The 27042-nt window shown below is 48.2% G+C and overlaps 2 protein-coding genes across 2 annotated transcripts; one reads left to right on the top strand and one right to left on the bottom strand.

Moving 5' to 3' along the window:
• Window positions 1–904: 904 nt before the first annotated feature.
• On the bottom strand, window positions 905–6135 carry LOC106029685 (alcohol dehydrogenase 1-like). The gene is made up of 9 exons (XM_048066504.2): window positions 5727–6135; window positions 4809–4910; window positions 4268–4409; window positions 3888–3975; window positions 3560–3779; window positions 3180–3440; window positions 2744–2879; window positions 2074–2212; window positions 905–1510 (listed from the first exon to the last, which is right to left on the bottom strand). The coding sequence occupies exons 1-9, from the start codon at window positions 5742–5744 to the stop codon at window positions 1486–1488; spliced, it is 1131 nt and encodes a 376-aa protein (XP_047922461.2). The 5' UTR covers window positions 5745–6135; the 3' UTR covers window positions 905–1485.
• A 10007-nt stretch (window positions 6136–16142) lies between these two features.
• On the top strand, window positions 16143–25620 carry LOC106048949 (alcohol dehydrogenase class-3). The gene is made up of 9 exons (XM_066996395.1): window positions 16143–16340; window positions 17931–18032; window positions 18638–18779; window positions 19354–19441; window positions 20578–20797; window positions 21379–21639; window positions 22443–22578; window positions 23285–23423; window positions 25269–25620. The coding sequence occupies exons 1-9, from the start codon at window positions 16158–16160 to the stop codon at window positions 25291–25293; spliced, it is 1296 nt and encodes a 431-aa protein (XP_066852496.1). The 5' UTR covers window positions 16143–16157; the 3' UTR covers window positions 25294–25620.
• The last annotated feature ends 1422 nt before the right edge of the window (window positions 25621–27042 follow it).

Below are 27042 nucleotides of genomic sequence, written 5' to 3'. Positions count from 1 at the left end.
GCAACAGATCAACCAAACATGAGGTTGCTTTGTGGTAGGGCTTTAAAAAATGTGAAGGGAGATTACCGTCAGCCTGATTGATGGCCTCATGTGATGCCAGGTAACCCAAGTGTCCCCCTGTGCCAGAATCTGCATCCTGAAGTACATCTTGAAGAGCATTTGTGTCAGGATTCTGTATGTGCTCCCCATGCTACGATTCTGGCCACTTGGGGAAATTATTGGTGGTAAGCCTTATTGAGAGATTAGTTATTTGGTATCTGCTAGTCTGATTCACAGGATATGTTGAATGGGGTCTGTCAAGGTTCTGTTGTCGTCTGAGCCTAGTTAATATCTCTTACCGAGTGACTTCCAGGTCAGACTGGAGTATGCTCATTAAACATGCAGATAGCAAGAGACTTCCGAGCACACGGAAAGAGGTGCTTTTAAAGAATTGGGATGCAATTCAATAGCAGTAATTGCGAAATTCTAGGTGTGCAAGTGTAACGATGTTACACTACCAGTGTAGGATGCAGAAAACTGCCCGCAAGAAGTAGTGGATGACAAAGTGAGCAAGAGTTGGCAACCCCCTGCTATGTGGTTTGGCTGTGGAAACAGGGATGCAGTTGTCAGGACGCAAGGAAGTGCTTCATGGGGATAAGGGAGAGGGACGTAATAATGGTCTTTGGGGCCATAAAAAGTGGCTATGAGGTTGAGCAAGAGGTGTGTTCTCTCCAAGGACGTTATACTTTAACAGTATGTTGCACTTTGAAATGATAATGGAATAGATCATCACTTGGAGGCCTTTAAGCACAAGTTCTCTCTCAGCAATGATCCAGAAAATTGATGCTGCACTGGGAAAAAGAGCTAATCTACGTGGTCTCTCAAGAATAATCCGAGCTCTGTTTTTAAGTGATTTAATTACTTTGATACTCTTTATTTATTTATTTTATCTCCCCCACAGCAGTTTTTAACAAACTTGCAAGATATTAAGTAAGCTGGTTTGTGCATCAGCGTGCAAGGCATTTTGGCGTGTCAGTCTGCAAGGCATTTGCTATGTCAGCGTGCAAGGCATGTCGTGCGTGAGCGTGCAAGGCATTTCATGCATCAGCATGCAAGGTGCTTGCTGTGTCTGCATGCAAGATGTTTACAGCTCGGAGGCATCAGCAGGGGAGGGGGCAAAGGAAGTTGCCCAGTGCAGAGAGGAGGGGTGAGATGGCGGGGCCTGGGGTGCAAGGCAGAGCTCCTCCTGCCCCCTGGGGCTCCTGCTGTTCACAGCACTGCGTGGGAGCGTCTGAGGAAAGCTTTTACTTGTGCACGTGTTTCCTCAGGAGAGGCGGCGTTGCAGCTCTCGCAGGGTGTGAGAGCACAGGCAGCAGCACCAGAGCCGTCGAGGTCCTCGTGCTCATCTCCTTGTGCCCCGCGCAGGGAGGCGGTGCGAGAGCAGGGCCTGCGCCACGAGGGCCTGCTGGGCTGCTGACCGCGCTCGTCCTCCCTCGGCCGCGTCCCTCAGAAGAGCAGGACGGTGCGGATGCTGGAAGGGGGAAGAAGGGAGCAGTTAAGGGAGGTGCTGCCGCAGTGCTCAGGAGCAGGCAGAGGGGCAGGCGGGTGCGGCTGGGTCCGGCCACCTCAGCTCTCGCCCAGCCTCTCTGAACTCAGCGAGGGTGCTGAAGGGAACGCCTAAGGCCCCCCGTCCCGCCCCGCAGCTCCTGTGCGTCAGTGTGAAGGCACAGTCTTCCCCCCTTCTGCGGTTGCTGCGAGGTCCCCACGGACGCCCCTTCCTCCTCACTCCGCTTTGCCTGCCCCGTGCTTTCGAACGCCGCAGCGAGGCGTGGGGTCTGAGGGGCTGTGCCGGGGCTGCAGGGTCTCTGCTGAGCTGAACCCCGGGGAGGAGCAGTCCCTGTGCCCAGGGCAGCCTCTTCCCTCCGTCTTCCAGCAGGGCCTCCCACCGCCCGGATCAGGGCCCTGCCTGCTGGCAGTGCTTGGGCGCTGGGTGAGGGCAGCGAGCCGGGCGCTGCCTCCCGCAGTCCTGGAGCGCTGCCCTGCCAGACGGAGGCCGTGCTCGCCGCGCCTCGCTCCTGCGAGTCAGATCCTCACCTTTTGCCCGCGCGTAACAATTGAAAGCCCTCGTTGATTTTAGCCATCGGCAGCGTGTGCGTGATCAGCAAGTCAGAGTTAAATTTCTTCTCCAGATAGCTGGAGACTAGTTTGGGGATGGCATCTCTCATCTTCCAGCCTAGAGAAGGGGGAGAAAGCACCCGCAGTGAGTGACTGGAGAAATGCTGTTGAGAGGGAACGACGGTGGCGTTGTCTGGTGCCAAAGTCTATCAAGAGTCCTCTGAGATGAACGCAGGAGCAGACAAGGAGTTCAGCATCTCCACCAGGCTTTGCTGACCTTTTAGCAACAACAACTCAAAGAGAGTTTCTGAGTCTTTCCAAGCTCAAAACGTTCCCAGTGACCAAGGGGCTCCTGGATAACAACTACGAGGGAAAGTTTCTTCTGCCCTACCGCTGAGTACATTGTGACTTGGGAAAAGGAATTGTCAAGGGAGGGGTTCTTTGTATATATGTATGGTTTTATATATGATTATTTGTGTATATATCTATATAATTTGTTTTTAGTTATTATTATTTATTTTATTTATAATTATTTGTGTATATATATATATATATTTACCGTCAGAGGGTAACTGTTCTACAGACAGTTCAGGGATTACTGTGGAAGGACAAGACTGAAATGTCTAAAATCTTTCCCTTACTTTCATACCTCCAAGCAGAGTCCCTTTACAGGTACGGCCACTTAGCAGAAGCAAAGGATCGATGGGAACCACTGAACCAGAAGGTAATACTCCAACCACCACGCAGACACCAGTGCTCATATTGCAAGAGGCCAGGGCAGCAGTCTGATGGGACAGGCAAGGGAATCAGACACAATTAGGGAAATGCATTCTTTCTTTTCAGTTACCTACCACTCACTGCTATCTAAAAACCGACTCTCTTTTCTATAACAGACTATGAAAGCACCGTCCTGGTTTGAGACTCCTACATTATTTTCTCCCCAAGCCAGAAGATTGCCTTTCTGGGCAAAGACAAGCCCAGAAGTGCTGGCACCAGGCAAGAAAGCTCATGCTGTGGTGAAATGCACCCGGATGGGATGCTGTGAATGATCTGGGAAGGAGCACGTGTGATAAAACACCACATACCGTGGTATCAGCTGTCCCGATGACCTCAAAGGAGTAGTCCACGCCGTACCCGGTCATCTCGGTGAGCACCTCCTGAACAGGCTTCTTGAAGTCCCGAGGGCTGATGCACTCGGTGGCTCCCAGCTCCTTGGCCCTGGCAAATTTCTCCTTGTTGATGTCAATGGCGATGATGCGAGAAGCCCCGGCCGCCCTGCAGCCCATGACAACGGAGAGGCCAACTCCTCCGAGGCCGAAGACGGCGCAGGTGGAGCCCGGTTTTACCTGCACGACATGGGGTCGGGTCAGCCTCCCGCGGGAGGAGGAGGTTTCTGTGGCAGAGCATTTCTGCGGGTGCGGAGGCGGCTGCGGGGTGCTCATTCTTGACACGGCTGAATACCAACCTTGGCGGTGTTGATGGCAGCCCCGTAGCCTGTGGAGAAACCGCAGCCCAGCAAGCAGACTTTGTCCAGAGGGGCAGCGGCAGCTACCTTGGCAAGGGTGAACTCCGGCACAACAGTGTACTCTGCAAAGGTGCTGATCCAGAGGAAGTGGTGGATCTGTTTCCCTCGGCACGTGAACCTGCTGGTCTTGTCGGGCAGCAGGCACTGCGACACGGAGAGGCTGTTGGGAGCACGTGCACGTGTCGCTCATCACACAAAGCACTCACGTGTGGCAGAACTGCTGACAGCCGAGCCTGCGTGGGTAACGGGAAAAGGGAAGCAAACTCACTGTGACTTCAGGCAGTAGTTGGAGTCAGGATTCTTGCAGAAGCAGCATTCCCCGCACTGAGGAAGGCCAAAGAGGATGACTTTGTCTCCTGCAACAAAGCAGAGCCAGCGTTAGGCGCCTCTCGCTCGGCAGCCTGGAGGGTGCTGCCTGTCACAGCGCCTGATGGCAGCAGCCTGGCACGGACCCTCTGCTTTCTCTGTCCGCAGGAAATGTTGAGAGCCCGACTCGGGCGCTTTGGGGGACAGATGAGGGAAGTGTGTGTGGTGGTCCAGTGCTACTGGTGTGCAGCCAGTCATGGCTGCAGGCTGCTGGGGGCTATTTCCGAGCTCTGGGCAGCCCCATGGGCTTTGAGAGCTGAGTCCTGGGTGTGAGCTGGTTACCCGGTTTCACAGAGGTCACTCCTTCTCCAATGCTCTCCACAATCCCAGCTCCTTCATGGCCAGGGATGATTGGGAAATCTATATCAGGAAAGGCACCTTCCAGAACGTGGTCATCTGTGCGACAGATCCCTGTGGCCACTATCTGTTTGGAGAAGAAAGAGCAGGTGAGCTATAGAGGGAGCCACGTCTTTTTTGTAGTCTGTTAGTAGACTTTTTTTGATTTCTTTGGGTATCACCATGGTTGGTGGGTCCTTTGCATTGTTTTGATACTGAATTTGATAATCCAGTGAAGACTGTCCTTTTCTGTTGACCTGAATAGCATCAGTGCCAAAAGCTGGGGAGATGTTTGTGACAGGTAGGGCATCGGACAGCTACTGCCAGGTGTGAGCAGTCCACCTGCCCAGAGCACTGCCGTGCATAGGTCTGTGCCTTTACCTACAAGCTGTCACGTTCCAAAATGGTTTGCATTTAATCAGATTATCGGTCTTTTCCCTAAAAGAAACTGCAGCTAGCATTCGTGCTTGGCAGTCCTCGCTTTTACCTTGACACGGACTTCACGCGCCTTTGGAGGTGCAACCTCCACCTCCTCGAGAGAGAGTGGTTTGCCCACTGCCCAGGCAACAGCAGCTCTGCATCGGATAACCTGGAAGGAGAGGGGGGTGAGGCTGCTGGGAAGCTTTGCCTTCGGCTTGGGGCGGGGAAGGTTGTCGGACGAGCGCGTAAAGCGGTGCAGGGCAGCACGCTGACACACGTGCTGCCAGAGCTGGACAACTGCCCTGGGCGCTCCCTGGGGACCTGCTGGGGCGGTGGGAGAGCGGGAACACGGCGGTGCCCCACTGCATGCAAAGCCAAGCGACGCTCAATAGGCGTGGAAGGAAACTGGATCCCACCCCGTGTGTCTAGCGAGGGGTCTGGAGCAGGGGGGCAGCTGGCACCCAGGGTGCATCCACAGCAAAGCAGCCGCCTGGTTTTCCCCGGGATAAGGCTGCTGGAAAGCCCACCCCTGCTGAAAGCATCACCGTGTGTGGCAGCGAGCAGAAGCAGGTAAAGAGATGCTGCTGCAGGGTTTGGAGCCACGTCAGGCACAGGCCGTCTAGTCTAGGAAGCCGCCCAGCGCTACAGGAGGCAGGGGCCGAGTGTGGCTGGCTATTCCCCCACCAAAGAGCTTTGTATCCCCTTAAAGCAGGAGTGCCGGGTGGGGTTGAGCAGGAGGGTGCTTTCCTGGTTCAGTGTTTTCAGCCCTGAGCTGAGGGGCAGAAGACACGCAGAGCCCAGAACCTCGCTCAGGTCCTGGCAAGCTGCAGCTGAATGAAAGCCGAGGCTCGCGCGGTGCCGAGAGGTTTGGGGGAGCTGGGGGAGTCAGGGCAATGGTGGTGCGCAGCGCACGTGTGCAGGCTGAGCCATTCCTGGAGCATCTCCACGGGAAGGGGGAAAGGGAGAAAGCAGCGAGTGTCCTTACTTTTCCAGAAGTGGCCATGTGGTGTGCGAGGAGCTGGCAGCGGCGCAGGCTGGAGGTGAGCTGCCGTCTGTCTGGCCGGACCTGCACCTCGCGTCGAGGCCCCGAGCGCTCCTGGCCCCGCGGCTGCGGCTGAAGGGTGAAGCAGGGAGCGCGGCGGGCGTCCTGGCGAGGGACCAGAGCTTGCCGGAGAGCGGGAGGTTCCCCTGCGAGCAGGGAGTCCCCTGTGCCCCCTGAAAGGCGCAGCCTCCAGGTGCTGGTGGCCGGGGTGGAGGGAGGAGACTCACAGCACCGCTCGGGCTTCCACTCCTTGCCAAGGGGCAACCTTTGGCCGCGCAGCAGCTCACCCCCAGCTATTTGTGAAAGGATTAATAATTACAGAAGGAAAGAAGACCCTGAAAACACGGTATTGTGAATAAACACGCCTGGCCTTTGGAGTAAGTCTTAGCTCTCTGTGGTATCGCAGCTCTTTTCCCCTGGGTACTGAGAAGAGCGTGTGAGGAAGGGAGGATTTTCCAAGGACACATTGATGTAACTTTGCAACCAGTTGTGCAAGCAGTTTCCCTTCTGCGAGCGCCCTCCATTCTCTCAGATCTGTTTCCACTGAGGTGTGGGGCTTGCTCAAAGTGTAGGATGTGTGGGAACTGCTGGGGGCCCAAGCAAGGATGGGCAGCCAAGGGAGCAGCTGAGGTGAAGAAGCCAGTTCCAGGTTTGGGAGCCACTTCTGCACTTGTGAAGCCTCCTGGGGAGGTGTGTGGTCTGCCTGAGTGCTGATGGTGTAGGATTTCCTGTGAATAAGGATTTTTAGAATGTGCAAGTTATATACAGGTATACCCGTAGGAAATCGGTGGGTCACAGTGTTGTCGTGTCCTAATGGATGCAGCCCATAGATACGGTTTGCTTTCTGGGCTGCAAGTGCACATTGGAAGCTCATGTTGAGCATCTCATCAACCAACGCTCCCAGCTCCTTCTTTTAAGGCTGTACTCAATCCATTCTCTTCCCAGTTTATATTTGTGTTTAGGGTTGCCTCCGCCCAGATGCAGGACCTTGCACTTGAAGGGCCTTGTTGAACATCGTGAGGTTTGCCCAGACCCACCTCTAAAGCCTGTCCAGGTCCCTCTGGATGGCATCCCTTCCCTCCAGCATGTTGACTGTACCACACAGCTTGGTGTCGTCAACAAACTTGCTGAGGGTGCACTCGATCCCACTGCCCGTGTCACTGACAAAGACGCTAAACAGCGCCGGTCCCAATACCGACCCCTGAGGAACACCACTCATTACTGATCTCCACTTGGATGTTGAGCTGTTGACCACAACTCTTTGAGTGTGATCATGCAGCCAATTCCTTACCCACCAAGTGGTCCATCCATCAAATCAGTGTCTCTCCAATTTAGAGACAAGGATATCATGGGGGATGGCGTCAGATGCTTTGCAAAAGTCCAGGTAGATGATGTCAGTTGCTCTTCTCCTATCCACCAATGCTGTAACCCCATCGTAGAAGGCCACCAGATTTCTCAGGCCCAAGCTGCCCTTAGTGAAGCCATGCTGGCTGTAACCATTCACCCCTTTATTTTTTCAATGTGCCTTAGCATAATTTCCAGGAGGATCTGCTCCGTGATCTTGCCAGGCACAGAGGTGAGATTGACCGGCCTGTAGCTCCCCAGGTCTTCCTTTTCTCCCTTTTTAAACATGGAGGTTATGTTTCCCCTCTTCCGGTCAGTGAGAACGTCACCAGACTGCCATGACTTCTCAAATACGATGGATAGTGCCTTATCAATCACATCCACCAGTTCCCACAGCACCTGTGGATGTATCTCATCAGGTTCCATCGACTTGTGTACCTTTAGGTTTCTTAGCTGGTCTCAAACCTGATCTTCTGCTACAGGGTGTGGTTGAACATTCTTCCACTTCCTGCCTTTGCCTTCTGGTGCCCAGGCTATGTGGCTAGAGCTCTTGCCAGTGAAGACTGAGGCAAAAAAAGCCATTGAGTACCTCAGCCTTCTCCATATCCTGGGTGACCAGGTGACCAGGTGATCAGGTGTCTCGTTTCCTTCTGGAGAGGGCCCACGGTTTTCCTTTTCCTTTTTGCCTTCCTTTTATCACCTAGAGATGGACCTCTAGAAGCTTCTTGTTACTCTTGTTGTCCCTGGCAAAATTTACTTCTAACGGGGCTTTGGCTTTCAGTCTGTGATCCTGTGAACAGACTCTGAAGAAACTCCTAGGAGAACGTGGATGGGGCTGACTCCTTTTACACTTTCAACGCAGAACAGCTCCAAAATGCTTGGGCCTGCCAAAGCACTGCTCTTTTTTGGCTTGGTTTGGTTATGGTTTAAATAGACTGACTCATTTGATCAAAAAGTCTGACATTCAGCATCCAGGTTCCTGCTCCATGTCATGGAAGCAGCCTCTTCATGAAGGTACAAGTTTCAAGTGGCTCTTCCAAAACCCTCACGGCAGTCAGTGGCATTTGCTGCTCTCCCCTCATCCCACAAGGCCGCTTATGTATCCCCATCAAGCATAGTTCATGTTGACCTCAGCACAGGTTGACCACAGTAAAGCTGTTCTGGGTATTCCCAGATGTCATTGTGTCCTTTGTGTACCTCAAAGGCATCTTTGGGCCAGTGTCTTAGGCAGACAAGAGTTTCTCCCTGCAAATCGGTCTGAAGGCTCTCATTCAGAAGCTACTTGGGAGACTTCAAGCCAGATGGGAGGGCTCTTTCTCCAAAGGAGGAAGCAAGAAGCCACACAAGTGGTGAGAAGGTTTCTTCTTAGCACTAGAGAAGAGAGTAAGGGTGGACCTCAGAGTTTGCCATCTTTCTTCCCCCCACTCCAGTCCCCAAACACCTCAGTGGCCCTCCAACAGACTCCCTGAGTTGTGCTGGCACAGCAGCCTAGACAAGGCAAGTCCCTCTGCTCCTCTCTGCCACTGGGCTCAAGGCACCTCCTCACACTCCAGGGGCAGGGGTAGGTGCTGTGGACGGCAAGGAAGGGCTTGCACACCAACTGAATACCAGCAAGGCTTTGATTGACTGCTGGCAGACCTGGTGCAGGCTGGCCGTGCCACCCTTACCCACATGTGGGATATCTGCATGATTTGCCCCATCCAAGCTCCTGTCAAGCATGGGGGGCTGTGCCACTTGCTGGGAAAGGTGGCGGTAACAGGTTGGGTTTTAATGGAGGACCGCTGCCCTTCCCGAAATGTTGTTGCCACCATCTTGTTGCACAGGAACGCCAGGCATGGGATGAGGAGGGGGCTGGAGGCCAGGGCACACGAGGGGAGGCAGAGGGCAGTCACAGTGCCCAAGGGGCAGCCTGTCTCTCTGGGAAGCAAAATGGCCCGGGAGAGACACCCCCAGGAAAGGGGCCCCCAGCCCCCCTGACCATCCTCCTTCCACACGAGGGCCTCTTTCAGGCTGCAGAAGCCCCCTCCCAACACGGCCATGTTGGGCCTGGGGCGTGGCGCACCATCATGGCGGCCATCACAGAACTCTCCCGATGTCACAGGGCATCTGCCCGCCCCCCTTTGTTCTGGGGCCTATAAAAGCCCCTGCGCCTGGCACACCGCTAGCTGGAATCCTAGCATCTCTAGCGACATCCAACCATGGTTGGATTTAAGAGAGCATGGATTGAAAGGTGCCCACCCTTTCGTGGGACCAAAGTGAATTGGGTCACCGCACCCAAGAAGGGCAGGCGGAGGAGCGCCAGCGGAGATGGAGCGGCCGTGGCGGTTGGTGTGGAGCCCATGGAGGTGGATCCACCTGTGGAGGAGGAAGAGCCCATGGAGGTGGATCCACCTGTGGAGGAGGAAGAGCCGATGGAGGTGGATCCACCTCCAGCCCATCTGGTGTGGCACAACACCATCGTGCCAGGGCTCCCACCAGCGAGGCACCACCATCGCCATCGCAGAACCGCCCGGACCGCTCCGTACTCCCGGCCCTGCCTCCGCCTCCGCAGATAGGGGGAAGAGGCCATCCCTTAACCATCACGCAGGATTGCCTGCACGATGGCCTCTTCTCCCACCCCCTGTCCCCGTCTCCCCGTCCCCCCTCCCCACCTCTCCTGGAGAGGTGTCACCCCTTCTGCACGGAGTCCCGAGCGCTGGGCAAGAGCGCACTCGGCTTCCTCTGGGCTGCTGCACCGGGCGACAGGAGAAGCCCTCCGAAGGCCACGCCTGGTGTGGGGTGTCTCGGTCCGAGGACCAGAAGGCTGCCAAGAGGTGCTTGAAGACGAACCCGCGCCCTTTATGGCGGTGCACAGAGAACAGCAGCAGATCCCTCGAAACGGGCACGCAGAGAGCTGTTCCTCTGCAGAAGCAGAAGCCTTCAGGTCTGCCAGGAAGCAGCATGGGAGTGCAGCGTAAAGACCCTTCAAGGCGCTTGGTTACCAGCTCTTCCCAGGATGGGGCAACAAACTGATAAAATAATCATAATAAAAATAATAAACAAAATACATAGCAACAACAACCACAAAAACAATAATAAAAACTAGTAAATCCACTTTCCTCTCTGATTTTTGGTGTCATTTTTGCGACTGCACTTGGGCTCCGGGATCCCCCTCTGGTCTCCCCCTGACAGGAAAGATACTGATGGGTGTGGAGTGGGCCCAGCCCAGGGCACATGAGGGAGTGAGGGGCCGGGGCACACGGCATACAAGGGCAGGCTGAGGGACCTCCTTTGGTCAGCACGAAGGAGAGAAGGCTCAGGGGTGGACCTGACAGCTGCCTGCAGCTGCCTGCTGGGAGGGAGTAGAGAAGATGAAGCCTGCGTCTTCTCTGAGGGGCTCTGTGGCAGAAACGTGAGCAGCACCAGGCCCACACTTGCAGGTGGAGACAGCCCAGGCAGCAAAAAGGAAGCGATTGTCCCCACAGGGGTGCTCAGACAGCTCTGGTGTCCAGAAAGGCTGCAGGGTCTCTGTCCTGGGGGTAGCTGACCTTGACTGCACAAGGCTTCCACTAGACCACAGTTCCCAAAGCCCCTTCCAAACTGGCCTTAAACACTTCCAGGATGAGGCATCCTCTAGAGGATGGTGAAGATTTGTGCTCCTTCTCCAATCGCTTTGTCAATGCCCCCTTCCCTAGAGAGGGATCCCAGCTGCCTGGCATGTAATACCAGGGTATTGGCTCCACTGTCCCAGCACCAGAGCAGCCAGGTGACAAGGTGCTCACCTGGACAATGAAATCTTTTTGCATATCTTGTAGCTCATCCTGGGACAGGCATTGGGTAGCTATTGATGCTTTTATGATATCTTCCTCTTTGTCTTCCTGTTCCTCTGATGGCCCAGCCACTTTGTAGTAGCCTGCCTGGTTTTCTTCTTCCTCCCCAGCCTGAGTAGGAGTTCCTCCGCTTTCTAAAATACCTGACTTTTTCATCCATTGTTTCATCTTGGATACAAGGCAACTGACACTGGCCCAGTTTGGTTCCCTGGCCCAGCTTTGGGGCCTGTCACAGGGCCTGAAATGGCTGCAGGGTCCGTTGCAGGGGTTGGAACTGCTGCAGGGCCCGTTGCAGGGGTTGGAACAGCTGCAGGGCCTGTCACAGGGGTTGAACTGCTGTTTCTTAGCTTTGCAGAGGCAGAACCTGTCTATTTCATTGGATCCAGCAAGGGGAAGTGCAAAGTCCTGCACCTGGGCAGGAGCAACCCCAGGCACCAGGACATGCTGGGAGTTGTCCAGCTACAAAGCAGCTTTTTAGGAAAAGACTTCGGGATCCCAGTGGACACCATAGCTAAGCTGACAGCATGTGCCATTGCAGCAAAGGCAGGTAATGGTATCCAGGGCTGTGTTAGGCAAAGCGTTGCCAAAGGGCTGAAGGAGGTGATCATTCCCCTTTACTCAGCACTGTTGAGGCCACAGTTGCAGTGGTCTGCGCAGTAGAGGAGTGATATGGAGCTACTGGAGAGAGTTCAGCAGTGGGCCATGAGGAAGACTGAGGGACTGAAACATCTCTCCTGTGAGGAAAGGCTGAGAGAGCTGGGGCTGTCCAGCCTGGAGAAAAAAAGTCTCTGAGAGGATCTGCCCAAAGGGCACTCATTGATGTATTCGAGAACTGCCCGAAGGGGGATCCAGGAAACTACAGGCCTGTCAGTCTGAGCTCGGTGCCAAGGAAGCTCATGGAGCTTGTTATCTCAAGTGCCATCTCGCAGCACTTGGAGGACAACCAGGTGATCAGGCCCAGTCATCGTGGCTTTACCAAAGGCAGGTCCTGCTTTACAGCCTGATCTCCTTCTACAACAAGGTAATGCGCTCAATGGATGGGGAAAAGGCTGTGGCTGTGGCCTACCTAGACTTCATTAAGGCTTTTGATACCATTTCCCTCAGCATTCTGCTGAATAAGCTGGCAGCTCAAGGCCTGGGCAGTTGTATGCTTTCTTGGATTAAAAACTGGCTGTGTGGCCAGGCCTACGGAGTTCTGGTGAATGGAGTGAAATCCAACTGGAGGCCGGTCACTAGTGGTGTCCCCCATGGGTCAGTGTTGGGGCCACTTCAATATCCTTATCATTCATCTCAGCAAGGGGATCAAGTGCACCCTCAGTAAGTTTCCAGAGTGCTACTCTGCAAGTTAGGCGTGAGTGTTGATCAGCTCGAGGTAGGAGGGCTCTGCAGAGGGATCTGGGTAGGCTGGACCATCATACACCTAATGCCTTTTGACCTTTTTTGTGCAACTCTTATCCCAGTCAACAGCCCTTTGAGCTTCTGGAAACCCCTCAGTACGGTCAGCAATTACACAGCACATCATGAACACACAAATGAGTTATTAAAGGTTAACAAATCCCATCTTGCTGCCAGTTTACAGTCATGTTTGCACACAGAACTCACTTTGTCCTGCTGTAAAAGTCACCTTTAATTCTCTTCATTACTTTTTAAGTATAAAACATTAAGGCTACAGGTAATTAAGATGACACCACAAGAACTCATTATGTTTTAACTGAGCTTCAGCAGTCCGCTTCCTAGAAAACACTACAAGTTCCTCCAAATAAACTTTGAGGAAACAAAATTTGATTGCTACAAAATAAGTCTGCCTTGAGTCAATTATAACTTGCACTTTACCAGTTATTTTGTACTCTTCGTGTGAAAAATTGTTAAGCGCTGCAGAGTACTGGTATTATAGCAGTGCCACCTGGCGGTTACCTCCTACCACTTTCTCTGTGTGCTGCTGATCGACTTTTTCTGGCCAGGCAGGAAGCTCTGGATTTCCACGAGGACCACCATTTGCCCGCAGCAGACGTCCGTGGCTCAGGCTCGCCCCGGGCACGGGCACTAACAAAGGACTAACAACGACATTTATATGAATGTATCAGAAGAAGACGCTGTCAAGTATGAGCAAGGAATTATCAGCATAACCCTTCCCCTATTTTTATCCTTCTGATTTCTCTTGAATGGTATATGCATCAATATACTAGAATCAACCCATAAAAGAACCATCCTTTGTGGTTTATTTTATTTTTATTTTTTTGGAAATCAAAGAGCTAAAAATATTAACCATGAACATCCCCAGATGACTCATTTTCGTTCCTAAAATACTAAAAATCATTCACTATCCCAGCTTCTTGCATCTCTACTGAAAAAAAATTCATGATTATTTTAAACATTTCAGTATTTAAATACACTACATTAGCATGGACCTTTGATTTGAGAAGTTATTTTACTTTGGCATGCTTTAGTATTATACTTCACTATAGTGAAATTACTCTTCTAAACATTCCTTTCCAAACAACCATTTTTTTTGAAGTATTAGATAATGTTTTAAATTTATATTTGTATTTACAAAAGCAGAATTTTATAATTCACTCGGGACTATCCAAAGAAATATCAACCAGCTTTGAGTATTTCACATGAAAAGAATTTTTTTTTTATTTTTTAAATATTTCCATTTTCCAAGCAGCTATGACTTGCGGAAAACGGACTCCACAATCAGTAAGATTGTAAAGTAAGTATGTTTATTCAGCGCTGGGCAGCACGGGGGGGGTAGTCCTGACACAGCAACTTGCCATAGTAATATGCAGCAAAGAGTTACATATGCATGAAGTTCCACAATATGCCTATACATATTCATAACCTGTCCTGCTTCATATTAAAATTAGTTCCAAGGAGTCATTTCCATAAACTCCTCCCATCTGCACTTGGGCAGTGTCTCCTGGTTGTGGTCGTTGGGGTTCGTGGGGATGAAGGTTGATGACTCTTCCTCGTCACCGCTAGTTGACCTCTTGTCTTTCTGCAGACTCAGTTGCTCCTTGGCTCTTGTCCATCCGCAGGACCAGTTTCTACCAGTTTCTTAAGATAGGCTCACACTCTTATTAGGAGACTGACCTTGGTAAGGGGCCCATGGCTTCTTGCTTTAGTTAATTTGCACAATGCACCATAGTTAGCAAAGACACTAAGTAGCATCCTAGCTTAATACTGTCAGCGCTCTATCTCTACTTGATAAGATTCTCCTAACTCCCTCTCTCAGCTATAGATGTATTTTACAGAAATAAATTGTTGCTTTGAAGAACAATAGGAGTTTCTAATTCTTTTGAATGCTAAAAAAGTATCTTCCAGTACTTCATAAGAGAAGGTAGGAGAGCCTAAATCAAAATTCAGAAGGCTGGTTTGGAGAGCAATGCCCCACAAAAAGACTGCTTTACTCAGGTAGTCACAGCTGAAATTTCTAGATCTGCCCTGTTCCACTTGCACACGGGAACTTGCAGAATGAGGGCACATGTTATCACAGGTTCAGCAGGGTTGATCTAATGAAATATATCAAAACTATTAAATCACATTGGTCTTATTTGGGAAATTGTGTTAATGGGGGAAAAAAATACCTCTGGGGCAATCTAGCACTGATGCTGTTTGTGGAAATGAACCAGGTGATGTTTCCCTGAGGGCATCTCAGCTTTTCCAGCAGGTAGGTGTGTCGGTCCCCTCCTCTCCATCCACACCTCGCCACTCTGTTCAGCAGTGCGAGGTGGCAGGCAGCAGTTACAGTGCCGCCACCTTCCCGTTCCAATGCTGGCACACTCCTTGTTTCTCCCTTTGGCACTCGGGCTGCCCAAGGATGAACACCTTGGCAGATCACTTGCAGTTTCTTCCAGCACATACTGTTTGCCAGGCTTGCAAGAGACTTCTTTCCCTGGATCTCCTTGCATTTCAAAGCCAAACTAAGGTACAGAAACACCTTGCTAAAAAGCACTGCCTCCAGGAGATGAACAATAATACAATTCAAAAAATAAAAATAATAAAAAAAGAAGTCATGCAGATCCCTAGCTGTTTTGGGCTCCCTCCCCCTTGCAACATGGAAAAGAGAACTCCCTCCAAGCAAAAACACAACTGCCAGGCCTTTCTCCCACATGCTCACAGTGCGTCCAAGCCCCCCTCTTTTCCCAACACTGACTAGTGCGAAACATCCACCAGAATAACATATGAGAGACCAAGACCAACCCAACATAGGAAATAAAATAGCACTGGGAGCCCTTGCCTACAGACCTTTCCCATATAAACCTGAAACATACATGACAAAGCATATATAGTTCAGTCAACAGCTCAGTGCGGTGACCTGATTTACTTGCATGGTTCAGAGAATAGAAAGAAAGCTGCAAAACCATATACCACATCCACGGGCTTCCAAGAGTAGAAGGCAACCCTAGAGACAACATGACAGAACAGCAAGGGAAGGGGAAATGAAAAAAAACAACACATTTATCTCTGAAATTGGACATTGAGCATTAAGAAGTTATGATTAATGGAGTTATGATTTAGGTACTTATGCTTTTATCTACCAGAATCAGCACTTGCAGTTTCCAGTACATCAGTGATAGGGCCACTAACAAAAGCTGAGCACCCGTGGAGTTGAGCTAACCAGAATGCTTGGAGGCTTTTTGGAAGCACTGACAAAGCAGGGGTGATCAAGAGTACACGCTCTGGGTGCAGAACCTTTCCCTAACCCCCAGCCTGACCCTCCCCTGTCCCAGCTCCATGCCGTTCCCTCGGGTCCTGTCACTGTCCCCAGAGAGCAGAGCTCAGCGCCTGCCCCTCTGCTCCCCTTGTGAGGAAGCTTTAGCCTTTATAGACTTCCTTTGGACACTAACAGTTTTATGTCTTATACTGCGGCACCCAAAACTGCACTCAGTTCTTGGGGTGAGGCCACACCAGCGCAGAGCAGAGCAGGACAATCCCTTCCCTCGACCGGCTGGCAGTGCTGCGCCCGAAGCACCCCAGGGCACGGCTGGCCCTCCTGGCTGCCAGGGCACGCTGAGGACTCATGTTCAACTTGTCATTATGTCATTAAATACTGTAGTTATTATTTACGCCATAAAAATCCATGCTACCTTTCAGCAAGCTGGTGCCACTGCCTACCAGTGGCACTTGCTGATTCCTGGTACTTGGGGGGGGGAGGGGGGGGAGGCTCAGCACCCCCCCCGCAACGCCTCAGGGGCCGGCGCCTGACGGGGACCGGGGGATGGAGACCCTCGCCCTGCCATGGGGTCTCAGCGAAGGGACGGACGGAGGTACTGAGGGAGGAACCCGCCATCTCCCCGCCCCTCCTCAACCCCCCGCAATGGCTCTCAACGGCCATGCGTGTGCCCGCCTCGGAGGGGGGCGGGATCGCCCTCCTTTTCCGTCCGGAGCGATGGCGAGCGGGGTGAGGCGGTGCGCGGGCCCCCCGTCCCCCCCCGGTCCCCCCCCGGTCCCCCTCCATTTCTTGTCACTGCGCTTTGGCGGGGTCGCGCTGTGCCACCCTCACACCCCCCCCCCCCCCCCCCGCCCCAGCACCGGGAGGCTTCAATTAACGACAGAAATAATGGGATTTGGGGCTTTGGGGGGGCCTCGATTAGCAACAAAATTAATGGGATTCGGGGATTTGCGGGCTGAGTGCACCCGCGGCCGTCGCCATCCCAGCAGCCAGTTCAGATTTCTGTGGTGAAATCCCCAGCGTCGCGCCTGGTGCGGTTTTGCGGCGTTCGGCCAGGTAGCAAGAAGCAGAGCAAAGGGGATTTGGCCCCAGTTGGGCCGGGAGCAATCCCTGCTTACTCTGCTGGGGTTTATAAGGTTTCGAGCCTTTTTGGGTCGGCAGCAGTCGTTTCAGCGATTTTTGCACGTTGCTCTGCTGTTTGGGGTGCAGTGAGGCTGGTAGCCAGCTCTGGGGGATACCGTCCCGTTGTAGGACAGGAGTACCCAAACCACTGGGTGCTGTCCTGGAGTGGATCACCGAGGGTCTGCTCCAAGACAGGTGAGGCAGGGATGGCGTTCCCTGCTGGGGTTTGTACCAGTGAGGCCGTCAGCTTGGTCCCACGACTCAGCCGAGTGGCCAGCAAGAAACCATTGCATTTGCAGGAGAACATGCCCGGCAGAGGGCAAAGCCCATTTTCTTCGGCGGGACAGACCTGGAGCTGTGCTTCTTACAGCTGACATCTAGCAATGGCAGCTCCAGAGCCTGCTCTGGGCTACATGGCTGTGATGCTGGCTCTTACAGCCACCCCGGGGCATGCCTGGCTGGTGATCGGATTGGGCTTCCCAATTCCACACGCTGCAGACTCTGCACCGTTTGTCTTGAAAAGCTTCCTGGGAGGTCAGGAGTGGTTGCAGAGCAGCCTGCTGGGAGCAGTGAGCACCAGTTTGCTCGCAGAAAGCTGTGCGGGCTCTGTGGAGGTGCTAGCACACAAGAACTCACTGCCAGAAACCCTACGGCAGGATCTCTCCAGTCCCTGTGCCCCGCTGTCAGGCTCTGCACGCCAGCCATGTGTGTGCACATGTTCTTGTTGAAATCCTACTCAGAAGCCATCCTGTTATGGAACAAGAAGCCCACCTTTAATATGGGGGTCTTGGACTGTTACGTGAATTCCAGTTTGCTTTCCAAATTTCTAAACGAGCACTCTGTGCTCAAGGGCCACCTCTTACATGAATGCCTGTTTTATTTTAAACCACAGTTTTTATTATGCAATCTCTCCATTCCTATTGTTCCTTTCACTGCAGTGTTTGTATATGTCCCAAACGGTCCTGGGTTTATTATACTTTTGCTCAATAAGAGAATAACATTCAAAGTTCAGATCTTGGTTTATTCACTCGGCTTTCTGGGAGCAAATGTAGACCAATTAAGCCTTTGTACTGAAAAGATGTAGTTCAGATCTGGGATTCTTTCCAAAAGCCAGTAGCCTTTCTCTCTTTTCCTTGCCTGGTTGAACAAGAATTATTTTAACAGATGTCCTCTCTTTTTCTTGTTGATGTCTTTTAGGTTATTAAATGCAGGGCTGCTGTTGCCTGGGAGGCAGGTAAACCTCTCTCTCTTGAGGAGGTGGAGGTTGCTCCACCAAAAGCTCATGAAGTCCGCATCAAGGTAATTATATCAATCTTTAACTGTATCCATTATATTTTGGGAGACTGAGTATTAAAGCTGTTTACCAACAGAATACACATTGAATGGATAGCATTAGTTCATTAGTATCTCAGCGGTTTTACAGAGAAGAAAATTATGGTATTTAGATCTTCTGTTTATGGAAAACATTTTTGATTTCTGTTGGTCTCAGTCCAGAGCCTGATCTAAAGTTCATAGCTAGTCTTGGGGGTTGATTATTTCAAATCTGGGAACCCAGCCTGCATTGCGATGACTTGGATTACAGATTTCTTGCCTGAGGAAACAAGATGACATCATCTACCCCTTTCAACAGCAGGGCATAGTTGGTGGAATAAGAAAAGATGCACTATCCCCCAAATTTCCTTTTTTTCGAAGTGTGATATATACTTTGTGCTGTGCAAGGAGTGAAAGTATGCTTGCTGTATCACAAATGTTACTAGGATTGGCAAACTCCTATTGGCGATTTTTCTGAATGACCAACCAAAGGGTAATATTTAAATCTATGCTACTATTCTATTCTTCAAGATACCTCGGCTTATATATATATATATTTATATATATATATATTTATATTTATTTACTTATAGATAGTTGCCACTGCTGTCTGTCACACTGATGCCTATACACTGAGTGGTGCTGATCCTGAAGGATGCTTCCCTGTGATTTTGGGTCATGAGGGAGCAGGAATTGTGGAGAGCGTTGGGGAAGGAGTAACAAAAGTAAAGCCGGGTAAGAAAATACCTGACATCTTACAAGTTTTCTGACTTCCTTAAAAGTGTGACTTTACTATAATGGCAACTGTCAAATTGGGCCACTCGCTATATTGCAGGATACAATGTTTTATTCTGAATGTCTGCATAAATTTCTTTTGTCTGAGGAATAATACTAATCTATTCAATGTACACTCAGTTTAAAGAAAACTCCAGATTTCTTGCTTGAAATTGGATCGATATAGTTAGAAGATTTTTTTTTTTCAAATAAAAGTTGTTACCTGTTCTTTTAAACAACTTAAACAATTGTGTTACTATTGGTTTGAGGTTGTTTTGTTTTACAGTAAGTTCCTATTTGTTCTGGAATGATAAACTTCTGATTGTCTGTCTGCTCAGACATGAGAAAAAGTGTTTTATCTAACACTCTCTATAAATAGCGCTACTCTGGACTGTAAGCAGACTGTAAAAAGAAATGAACAGTTTTAAATGAACAGTTGCTCACATAAAAGCCATACAAATTGAATAACTCCACTTCTCTCTTTATGCCTTGCTTGACTCAGTAATAGCCAGATTTTTATTTTTTTTTTCTCTAGGGGATACCGTTATCCCTCTATACATCCCCCAGTGTGGCGAGTGCAAATTCTGCAAGAATCCTAAAACTAATCTGTGTCAAAAGATAAGGTCTGTATGCTTTTTATCTTGACACACAATATAGTATTTGTTCAACGTATACCTGTTCTAGTTATCAAAAGGAAGAAAGTACATGTTTTAAGGAGTCAGACACTACTTTCCATTCTTCCTTAAGATTTCTTCTTAAATAAATCTGTTTCTTTGTTTGTACGTTTGTAAAGGTGTAAGCTGGTAGCTTGTTTCCACAGCTTTGAAAACATAAATGCTCTGACTCTATATTTAATCCATACTTAAAGGAAATACTTCAGGGAATTTAGCTCTTGCTGCAAACACTGAAGGCTTTGAGTGGTACAGAGTTATAGAGAGAGCTCTTTTTCCTTAATACATGCTTCTCTGCTGATTTTGCAGCTGGGTCCAATAAGCAATAGGGATGGTAAATCTCAGCCAGGAAGGATTCTCCATTGCTGGGACTGATATACCATTAATACCGTTTAATGGGTTGTCTCGCTTGCATGCACTAAGTGGATCCTAGTGGTACTTTGATGAGTCTCTGTAATCAAGGAGAATATTTGGCTTTGGTCACTGTCTTCAGCCCCCAGGAATATTGCATCTCCTTTCATTAACTAAGAGCTATCATTCATACCTTTCGCCTGTAAAGTTACTGTGCCCCAGTTTCAGCTGGAGGTTCTCTGTTTCAACCCAATTGTGCTGCCACTCCGCCAGCAACAGGCCATAGTAGTAATGTGACCGCTGTTTGGACATACTATTTAAATCACTATGAAAAAGTAAGTGTGATTTAAGCATAGATCCCATTCTGAAGAAAACGGTCTCGCGAAACCAAAAACCCAGGGACATAACTGATGGCTGCTGCTCGAGGGAAGTAGACTAAAGGAGGTGAATGAAGACGGGAGTGTGGTACCGTGGCACAAGCAGTTAGCACTGGTAGCTAACAGGGTCAACGTGCTGATAAACTCCCAATTCTTTCCATGCTTCCTTGGAGGAATTAACACCGTGAAGTGTTTGTTAGGAGACTAGTGTCTAATTTCTGTAAATTCATGGGTTTACTGGAATGTTCCAAAAATTACGGTGCAATTATGCGACTATATCCCTGTGCTACTTACACAATACTGTCTAGTGAGAGTAATTACTGCTTAAGACTGACTCTACTTTCCTGTCTTTGCCTTAAGAGTTACTCAAGGGAAAGGACTCATGCCTGATGGTACCAGCAGATTCACCTGCAAAGGAAAGCAGATTTACCACTTCATGGGAACGAGCACCTTCTCGGAGTACACGGTGGTTGCTGATATCTCCGTGGCTAAGATAGATGCTGCGGCACCTCTCGATAAAGTGTGTCTGCTGGGCTGCGGCATCTCTACTGGATATGGGGCTGTTGTTAACACTGCCAAGGTAAAAGCTGCGGTTGTCTCTGGCTTTTCTGTGTAACTGTGCCTGAGCCAAAGTACACTAACAGTTTAGGGTCTAGATTACAGACTAGATACAGACTGTAGCCATGATGTACCAAATTTCTGGGTTTTTATGCTCTTTAGCTGGTGAAATTAAACTAAGAATTTCAAACTTCCATAAAGGGCAGATCAGGTCAGGAGAAAATTAGAGGGTGAGACAAAATCCATGTAGAAGATCCTGCATCTCTTTTAATACCAACTTCACTTTTCCTGAAATTACTTTTCCAACTCATCTTAATCTTGGTGCAAGTCATTCTGGTAGTTTTGAAGGTCAGGGTGAGAGAGAGAGACAGTAGGTCTCATACGTGAGGCTAGGGCAGGTTACAGAAGTCAAGTCTTTGGGCAAAAAGGAAAGCCTAGCACGTAAAGAGGTTTTCTATAAACTTTCCACAGAGTTTGCCTTATCTAAGCGATAAAGTCTTGTAGCCATATATATTTACCCCCACATTTTCTTCGTAACAGACTTGTGTTTTTCACTCATGTGGAAGAATTTTCTCTGTTGCTTATAGCTTTTTCTTCCCCTAGGTGGAACCTGGCTCCACTTGTGCTGTCTTTGGTTTAGGAGGAGTGGGGCTGGCAGTTATTATGGGCTGTAAAGTTGCGGGAGCATCCCGGATCATTGGCATTGACATTAACAAGGATAAGTATGCCAAAGCCAAGGAGTTTGGAGCTACCGAGTGCATTAACCCTCAAGACTTCAAGAAGCCCATCCAGGAGGTGCTGGTTGAAATGACCGACGGTGGCGTAGACTACTCCTTTGAGTGCATTGGTAACGTTGGAGTCATGGTGAGTGAGCGCGTAACAGCAGCAACTGGAGGGAGGGCAGAGCTGGTTGCCACTTCAGTGTTCAGCTACATAGGAAACCGAGCTGCTTGCTTGTTACAGGAAACGTGCCATGCTATTTTTGTTTTAATAGTAGTGATAACTGCTGTGACTAAAAAGGACAATTTACATCAAACCCTAATTATTAAATTATTAACAATTTTTTAATTATATAATTATTAATTAACTAATTATAAATTATTAAAATTCTGTTTCTTCACATAAGTTTTTCTGTCTTTGAAATCCTGAGTATTCAGCTGCTGAAAAATTAACAAAAAACACATAAAATGTATTGTACAACGTACAATATATAATTTACTTATAATTAATTTGCTTATAATAATTATGATAATTAACAAATGTAAAATCTCAAGGACTGCTCAGAATCTCCCTTCTCCCCCAGATAATGAATTTAACTTTTAGAATCACAGAAGTGTTGCTGAATGTAAGGCGAGGCTTTCGGGAATGACGATAGCAGTTCTAATCTGTCAGTAACATGGCCTACATTGTCTCTGCTTACAGTTTATCCCAGCTTCTAGGGGAGTGGCTTTTTTGGAAGCCAAATGGGATATAAAAAGAGCAATCCTTAACAGTATAAGGAGTCTGAACCAATGGGAAACTTAACATAATTGTCAGGGGATTTATTGTTCCTTAAACACTAATGTGGCGATTCATTAACTGGGGGAGAGGAAGTGCAACCTGTGCCGGTCTAGATAGCATAAACATTAGCAGTAAACAATCTGGTTTTGTCCCGTTCTTCTGTGAAGAGGGCTGCCTTGGAAGCCTGCCACAAGGGCTGGGGAGTCAGTGTGATCGTTGGAGTAGCTGCTGCTGGTCAGGAGATCTCTACGCGGCCATTCCAGCTAGTAACTGGGCGGACGTGGAAAGGGACCGCGTTTGGAGGTAACTCTTTTGGTTTGGGGATAAAAGTAATTTGCTCTGGGTTAAATGCGGGAAGGACATAGAATATTCCTACAGACCGGCTACAGATAAACACATTGAAATAAACACATGAAATACAAAATCTCATGTATTTCAAAGAGAGAACATAACCACCCGCTAGTCAGTTCTATAGCAGTGGTATAGTGGGATTGCTTTCTTATTAGCACAAGGTTTGGGATGCAGTAAAGGACCTGGTCTTTGGGGAGATGTGAACTCAAAAGATGTTTTTGTTGCTTAGTCAGTAAGCAAATTGCGGGGCTAAAATGGGAACTTATAAAAGAACTTGAAAATAAAAAGCAACAAAGTCTTGATAGACTTTTTCTGCTGTCAAACCAGAAACCTGTTGAGACTTTTAGAGCCACAAGGGGCTGATAGAGATGCTAGTGCATGCTTTCCCAGGTGAGGGCTGCTCTATGCCAAATGTGGAAATACCTAGTGAAAGGTTAGTGCACGAATGTGTCTGGATAATGTGTGCCCTTGCCAGATCTAACTGCCCTCATACATTCCTTATTCACTGCCTGAGTAGAGCAGGAGTAACAAACACCAATCTCGGTTCCTTTTCACATTTATCAGATGATAACCCGTATAAGGGTTGTATGTTTTCCTTCCTCTTTGTACAGAGGTGGGTGGAAAGGGCAAAAACAAATGCACACTCACTGTCTTTCAGGCTGGAAGAGCGTAGACAATGTGCCTAAACTGGTGACTGACTACATGTCCAAAAAGATCAAAGTGGATGAATTTGTGACTCACACCCTGCCTTTTGACAAAATTAACGAGGCCTTTGAGCTGATGCATACAGGAAAGAGGTAACGTTCATAATACTGAAAGGTGTAGATGTTTGTTGATGGGACAGTGTCAAAATACAGGTTCCCTGCCCACTGTCATGTTTTAAACAGGTAGGATAAGAGCTGACAGGTACCATGCACTTTTATTCTGAGACAAATGCACATTCTCTGAGCTCCTAGCCGCATGCCAGAACACAGGCAGAGAGTGAAAAACAAGCAACAATGTCTAAGGGAAATATGCAGGTCGGTAAAATGGATAAAGGGGACAAGCCAGTCTTAGCTTTCCATTTCCAAAAGTATTGCTTAAACATTCCTCCTTAAAAAAATAAATGTAGAGAGATTGAAGAAGAGTTATCACAAATACATCTTTACAAGTCATTAAGCTTTTAGTCTAATTTAGCTGTTAACTAAATAGTAGATTTCAGTGTATTTTCAAACAATTATTTAGGACAGATTACCAGCAGAAACAGTCACTTACAATGATCTTCAAATATACTTTTTTTTTAATACACTTTTCTCTAGTTTGAACTGGGGTAGAACACCAGCGTGTCAAGTTTGTACTTCCTAATATGGCCAGATTGCTTTTACAGCAGCTTCTGCCTTCATTAAGGTTAACAGCAGTTTAGACTGTTCACACTGCAAACTTCTGCCATCCACTGCAGATGGTGAAAAACCTGCTGGATGCTTAGTGAGCCTTGCTGCCCTCATAGCAGTAGACTACGTAGCGGTTGTGATCGGCTTGCAGCAGTAGCACAAGGCTCAAAGCGTAGGGTATACCCATCAGAGGATATATTGGGTGACGCCTGTGAAGCCCTGTACAGATACAGGTGTGGATGTGCTTGAGGGAAAACAGAGACTACCTGGGGATGCTCTGGCAGGATTTGCATCTGCAGGTTAAAATCCAAGGCGAAAGGATTAGTCAGTTTTAACCTGAGAAATGTTAAAGTTTGTTCTGCTGTGTCAAGTGCAGGCCTCTTTGAAATAAGAATTTCATTGAGATGCTCTGTAACTTGTTGGAAATTCATAGACTGGCATAGCTACCGGTGTCCCTTAGAATAGAAACCAGCTTATCAGCAGTCCAGGTTGCATCCTTCTTCAGAAGGTGTTTTCAAGAAAGAATCAGATAGTGGACAAGGAAGTGCTCTAGTAAAAAAGACTCTTCCTACGTATTTACATGAATGCAGGAATCTCTGCCCATACTTTGGTTTACCTGCACGTGGGTAAATAGGTACCAGCCTTACTGCAAGAATCCACTACAGTCTTTCTGTCTGACCTCAATCCATATTGATATTATAACTTCCTCAAAAATTACTTTCTCTGCTTTATCTGATACTTTATCTGATACTTTATCTGTGTTCCTAATTTGGATAAGTCAGTTAACATTAACCACATTTGTACCTTTTACAAATTTGAAACACTGCATCATCTATGCAAATTTATTCCAGCAGTTGATCCCCTCACCCAGTTACAAAATCTTATGCTCATGCAGGAATAAATCATCAAAATGATTATGTCCTATGAAAGTAATAATGAAAGCTACTTAAAATTCTCCAAGCAGCCAAAAGAGGGAAATCCTGTAAATATTGATTTTTCATAATCAATATTCTTGGGTAGTTACTGAAAACTGACACACGTAGTTTGAAAAGGCTTACATTTTAAGTACAGCTTTTTGGGGGAGGAACTAAAAATGAATAATGAGCATTTAGCAACACATTTTTAGGCAGGATTTTAAATAAATATTTATTATAGGTATAATTTCATTTTTATAAGAAGTTGAAGTTAAGTGAGAGTATGTCTCAACAGTGAAGGGGAGGGAGGGGAGAAAAAGGACATATTTGTAATTCTTTTTTTTTTTTTCATTTTAAGCATTCGAACAGTCCTAAAGTTTTAGAGACAAACGTGGACCTTCCTGCCGGCCAGCCACATGATAACTGTCCTTTTATAATGGAGTTTCTGATAGAGGGTAGAATCAGGTAAATGCAAACTCACCAGGACAAGGAAGATGATACGTTTTAGGGTGATCACGATGAATATTAAATAACCATTTCTTCTGAAAAAACAATCAGTAACCACTGGGGAGCGTTACATAATTAACCCTGATGTTGGAACTTCTATTTCTGTACCTGCTCCTCAAATTCAGTAATGCTTAACTCAATCTACTTAATAAAAGCTTATTGCTAAACAGAGTGTTGGAATTACAGAGCATAAAGACACTGAAGGCTGTGTCACTGTTTCATTCTTGTGGTTGTTTTATTATAATAGAGGAAGAGCATTTTTCAGAGTCAGTAGCAAATGATGGGGGGTTCATTACACCAGGCAGTTTGCTGTGCACAGCTGTGCTGAGAAGCAGCACTCGTGTGCTGCAACTGCAGTGCGAGAGGGGCAAGAACTGCAACAGCCCTCAAGCTTCTGAGGCTGTTCTAGGACTGTGAAGGATCCAGCTCTCCCTGGAAGCCACCTAGCAGAGCAGACAGGTTGGATGCATGACCTAAATGTCCAGGTGTACCTGTGTTTGCTTGGGCACTCAAGTCCCTGTTCTGCCTTATTTGCTATCTGGCTCCTTACGCTGGCTGCAGGCAGGCCTGTTCTGAAGATGAGAGCAGAGGAGCACTCCACTGGCTTGCCTTAGTGGTGTCCCCTCCAAGACTTCAGTAGCACAGAGAAAGTTTTGTCATTTCCTTGAACTTACTGGCAACTGAAGAAGCCTACCGACAGTACTGCAAAAACAAAAAAACAAATCTAACTTGGGATTGTTATCTTTAATTGGTCAGAAATAGAATCAATCCATTGAAGGAGGGAGTATTACTGTTAGAGCAGCAGTTTCCTCGTGAGGATCACGGGAAGAAGAGTAAAAGGCCTTGACTGAGGAAGGCTTCAGGGTGGGTTGTGGTGTGTGTTTTTGTTATTAGCGTTGTGTGTTTTAATTTGAAATTGCAGGGCTTTTTTTTTTTTTTCTCCCCTTAACTATACTTGATGTGACCCGACTGGATCAAATGTCTTAGCATCAAAACCTGGAAGAAGCAGCATGGCAGGTCCAGAAAAATGGGAGGGAGAAATCAGGCTGCAAACAGGTGGAAAAACTACCCCGTTTAAAATACGGTTGCATACATGAAAAGCCAAACATACTCATTAAGGGAGGGATTTCATTTCTTAAAGGGAGACTGGTCAAAGCAACTGTTCAGAAAACTCTCAAAGCAAACAGTAATCACGTTAGTGGTGAGAGGCAAATTTTCTTCTAATAATTGCGTTGCCTCAAGACACTGCTATACAACTGGGACACTTACATCTTTTCCATTTTATATTGGAAAGTTACCCTGAGAGCACTCTGAAAATAGTTGAGGTAGCTTTATTCCTAACTTCATTTAAGTCACAGCAAACAACAAAAATCTAATTCCTGTTGAATGTCTTTGAAAATTGAATGTTAAGCAACTAGAAGAAATAATAAGGGAATTTCTACCAGGAAAGCAAAGCCCTCCCACGCAGCAGTGAGGTGATTCTCAGTATCTCATAAGCTCCAGAAATACTGGCTGAGCATTAGAGAATTAGGTAAAAAAACCTTACTGTTAATAAGCAGTTCCCAGTAGGGCACTCCGTAACTACAGGGTTATATCAATACGGTATTAGCTCAGCACCTTCGCAA

Source organism: Anser cygnoides, chromosome 4 (genome assembly GCF_040182565.1).
Source record: "Anser cygnoides isolate HZ-2024a breed goose chromosome 4, Taihu_goose_T2T_genome, whole genome shotgun sequence".
Lineage (NCBI taxonomy): Eukaryota > Metazoa > Chordata > Aves > Anseriformes > Anatidae > Anser > Anser cygnoides.
The sequence above is the reverse complement of the archived record's forward strand: the minus strand, read 5'-3'. Positions and strand labels throughout refer to the sequence as shown.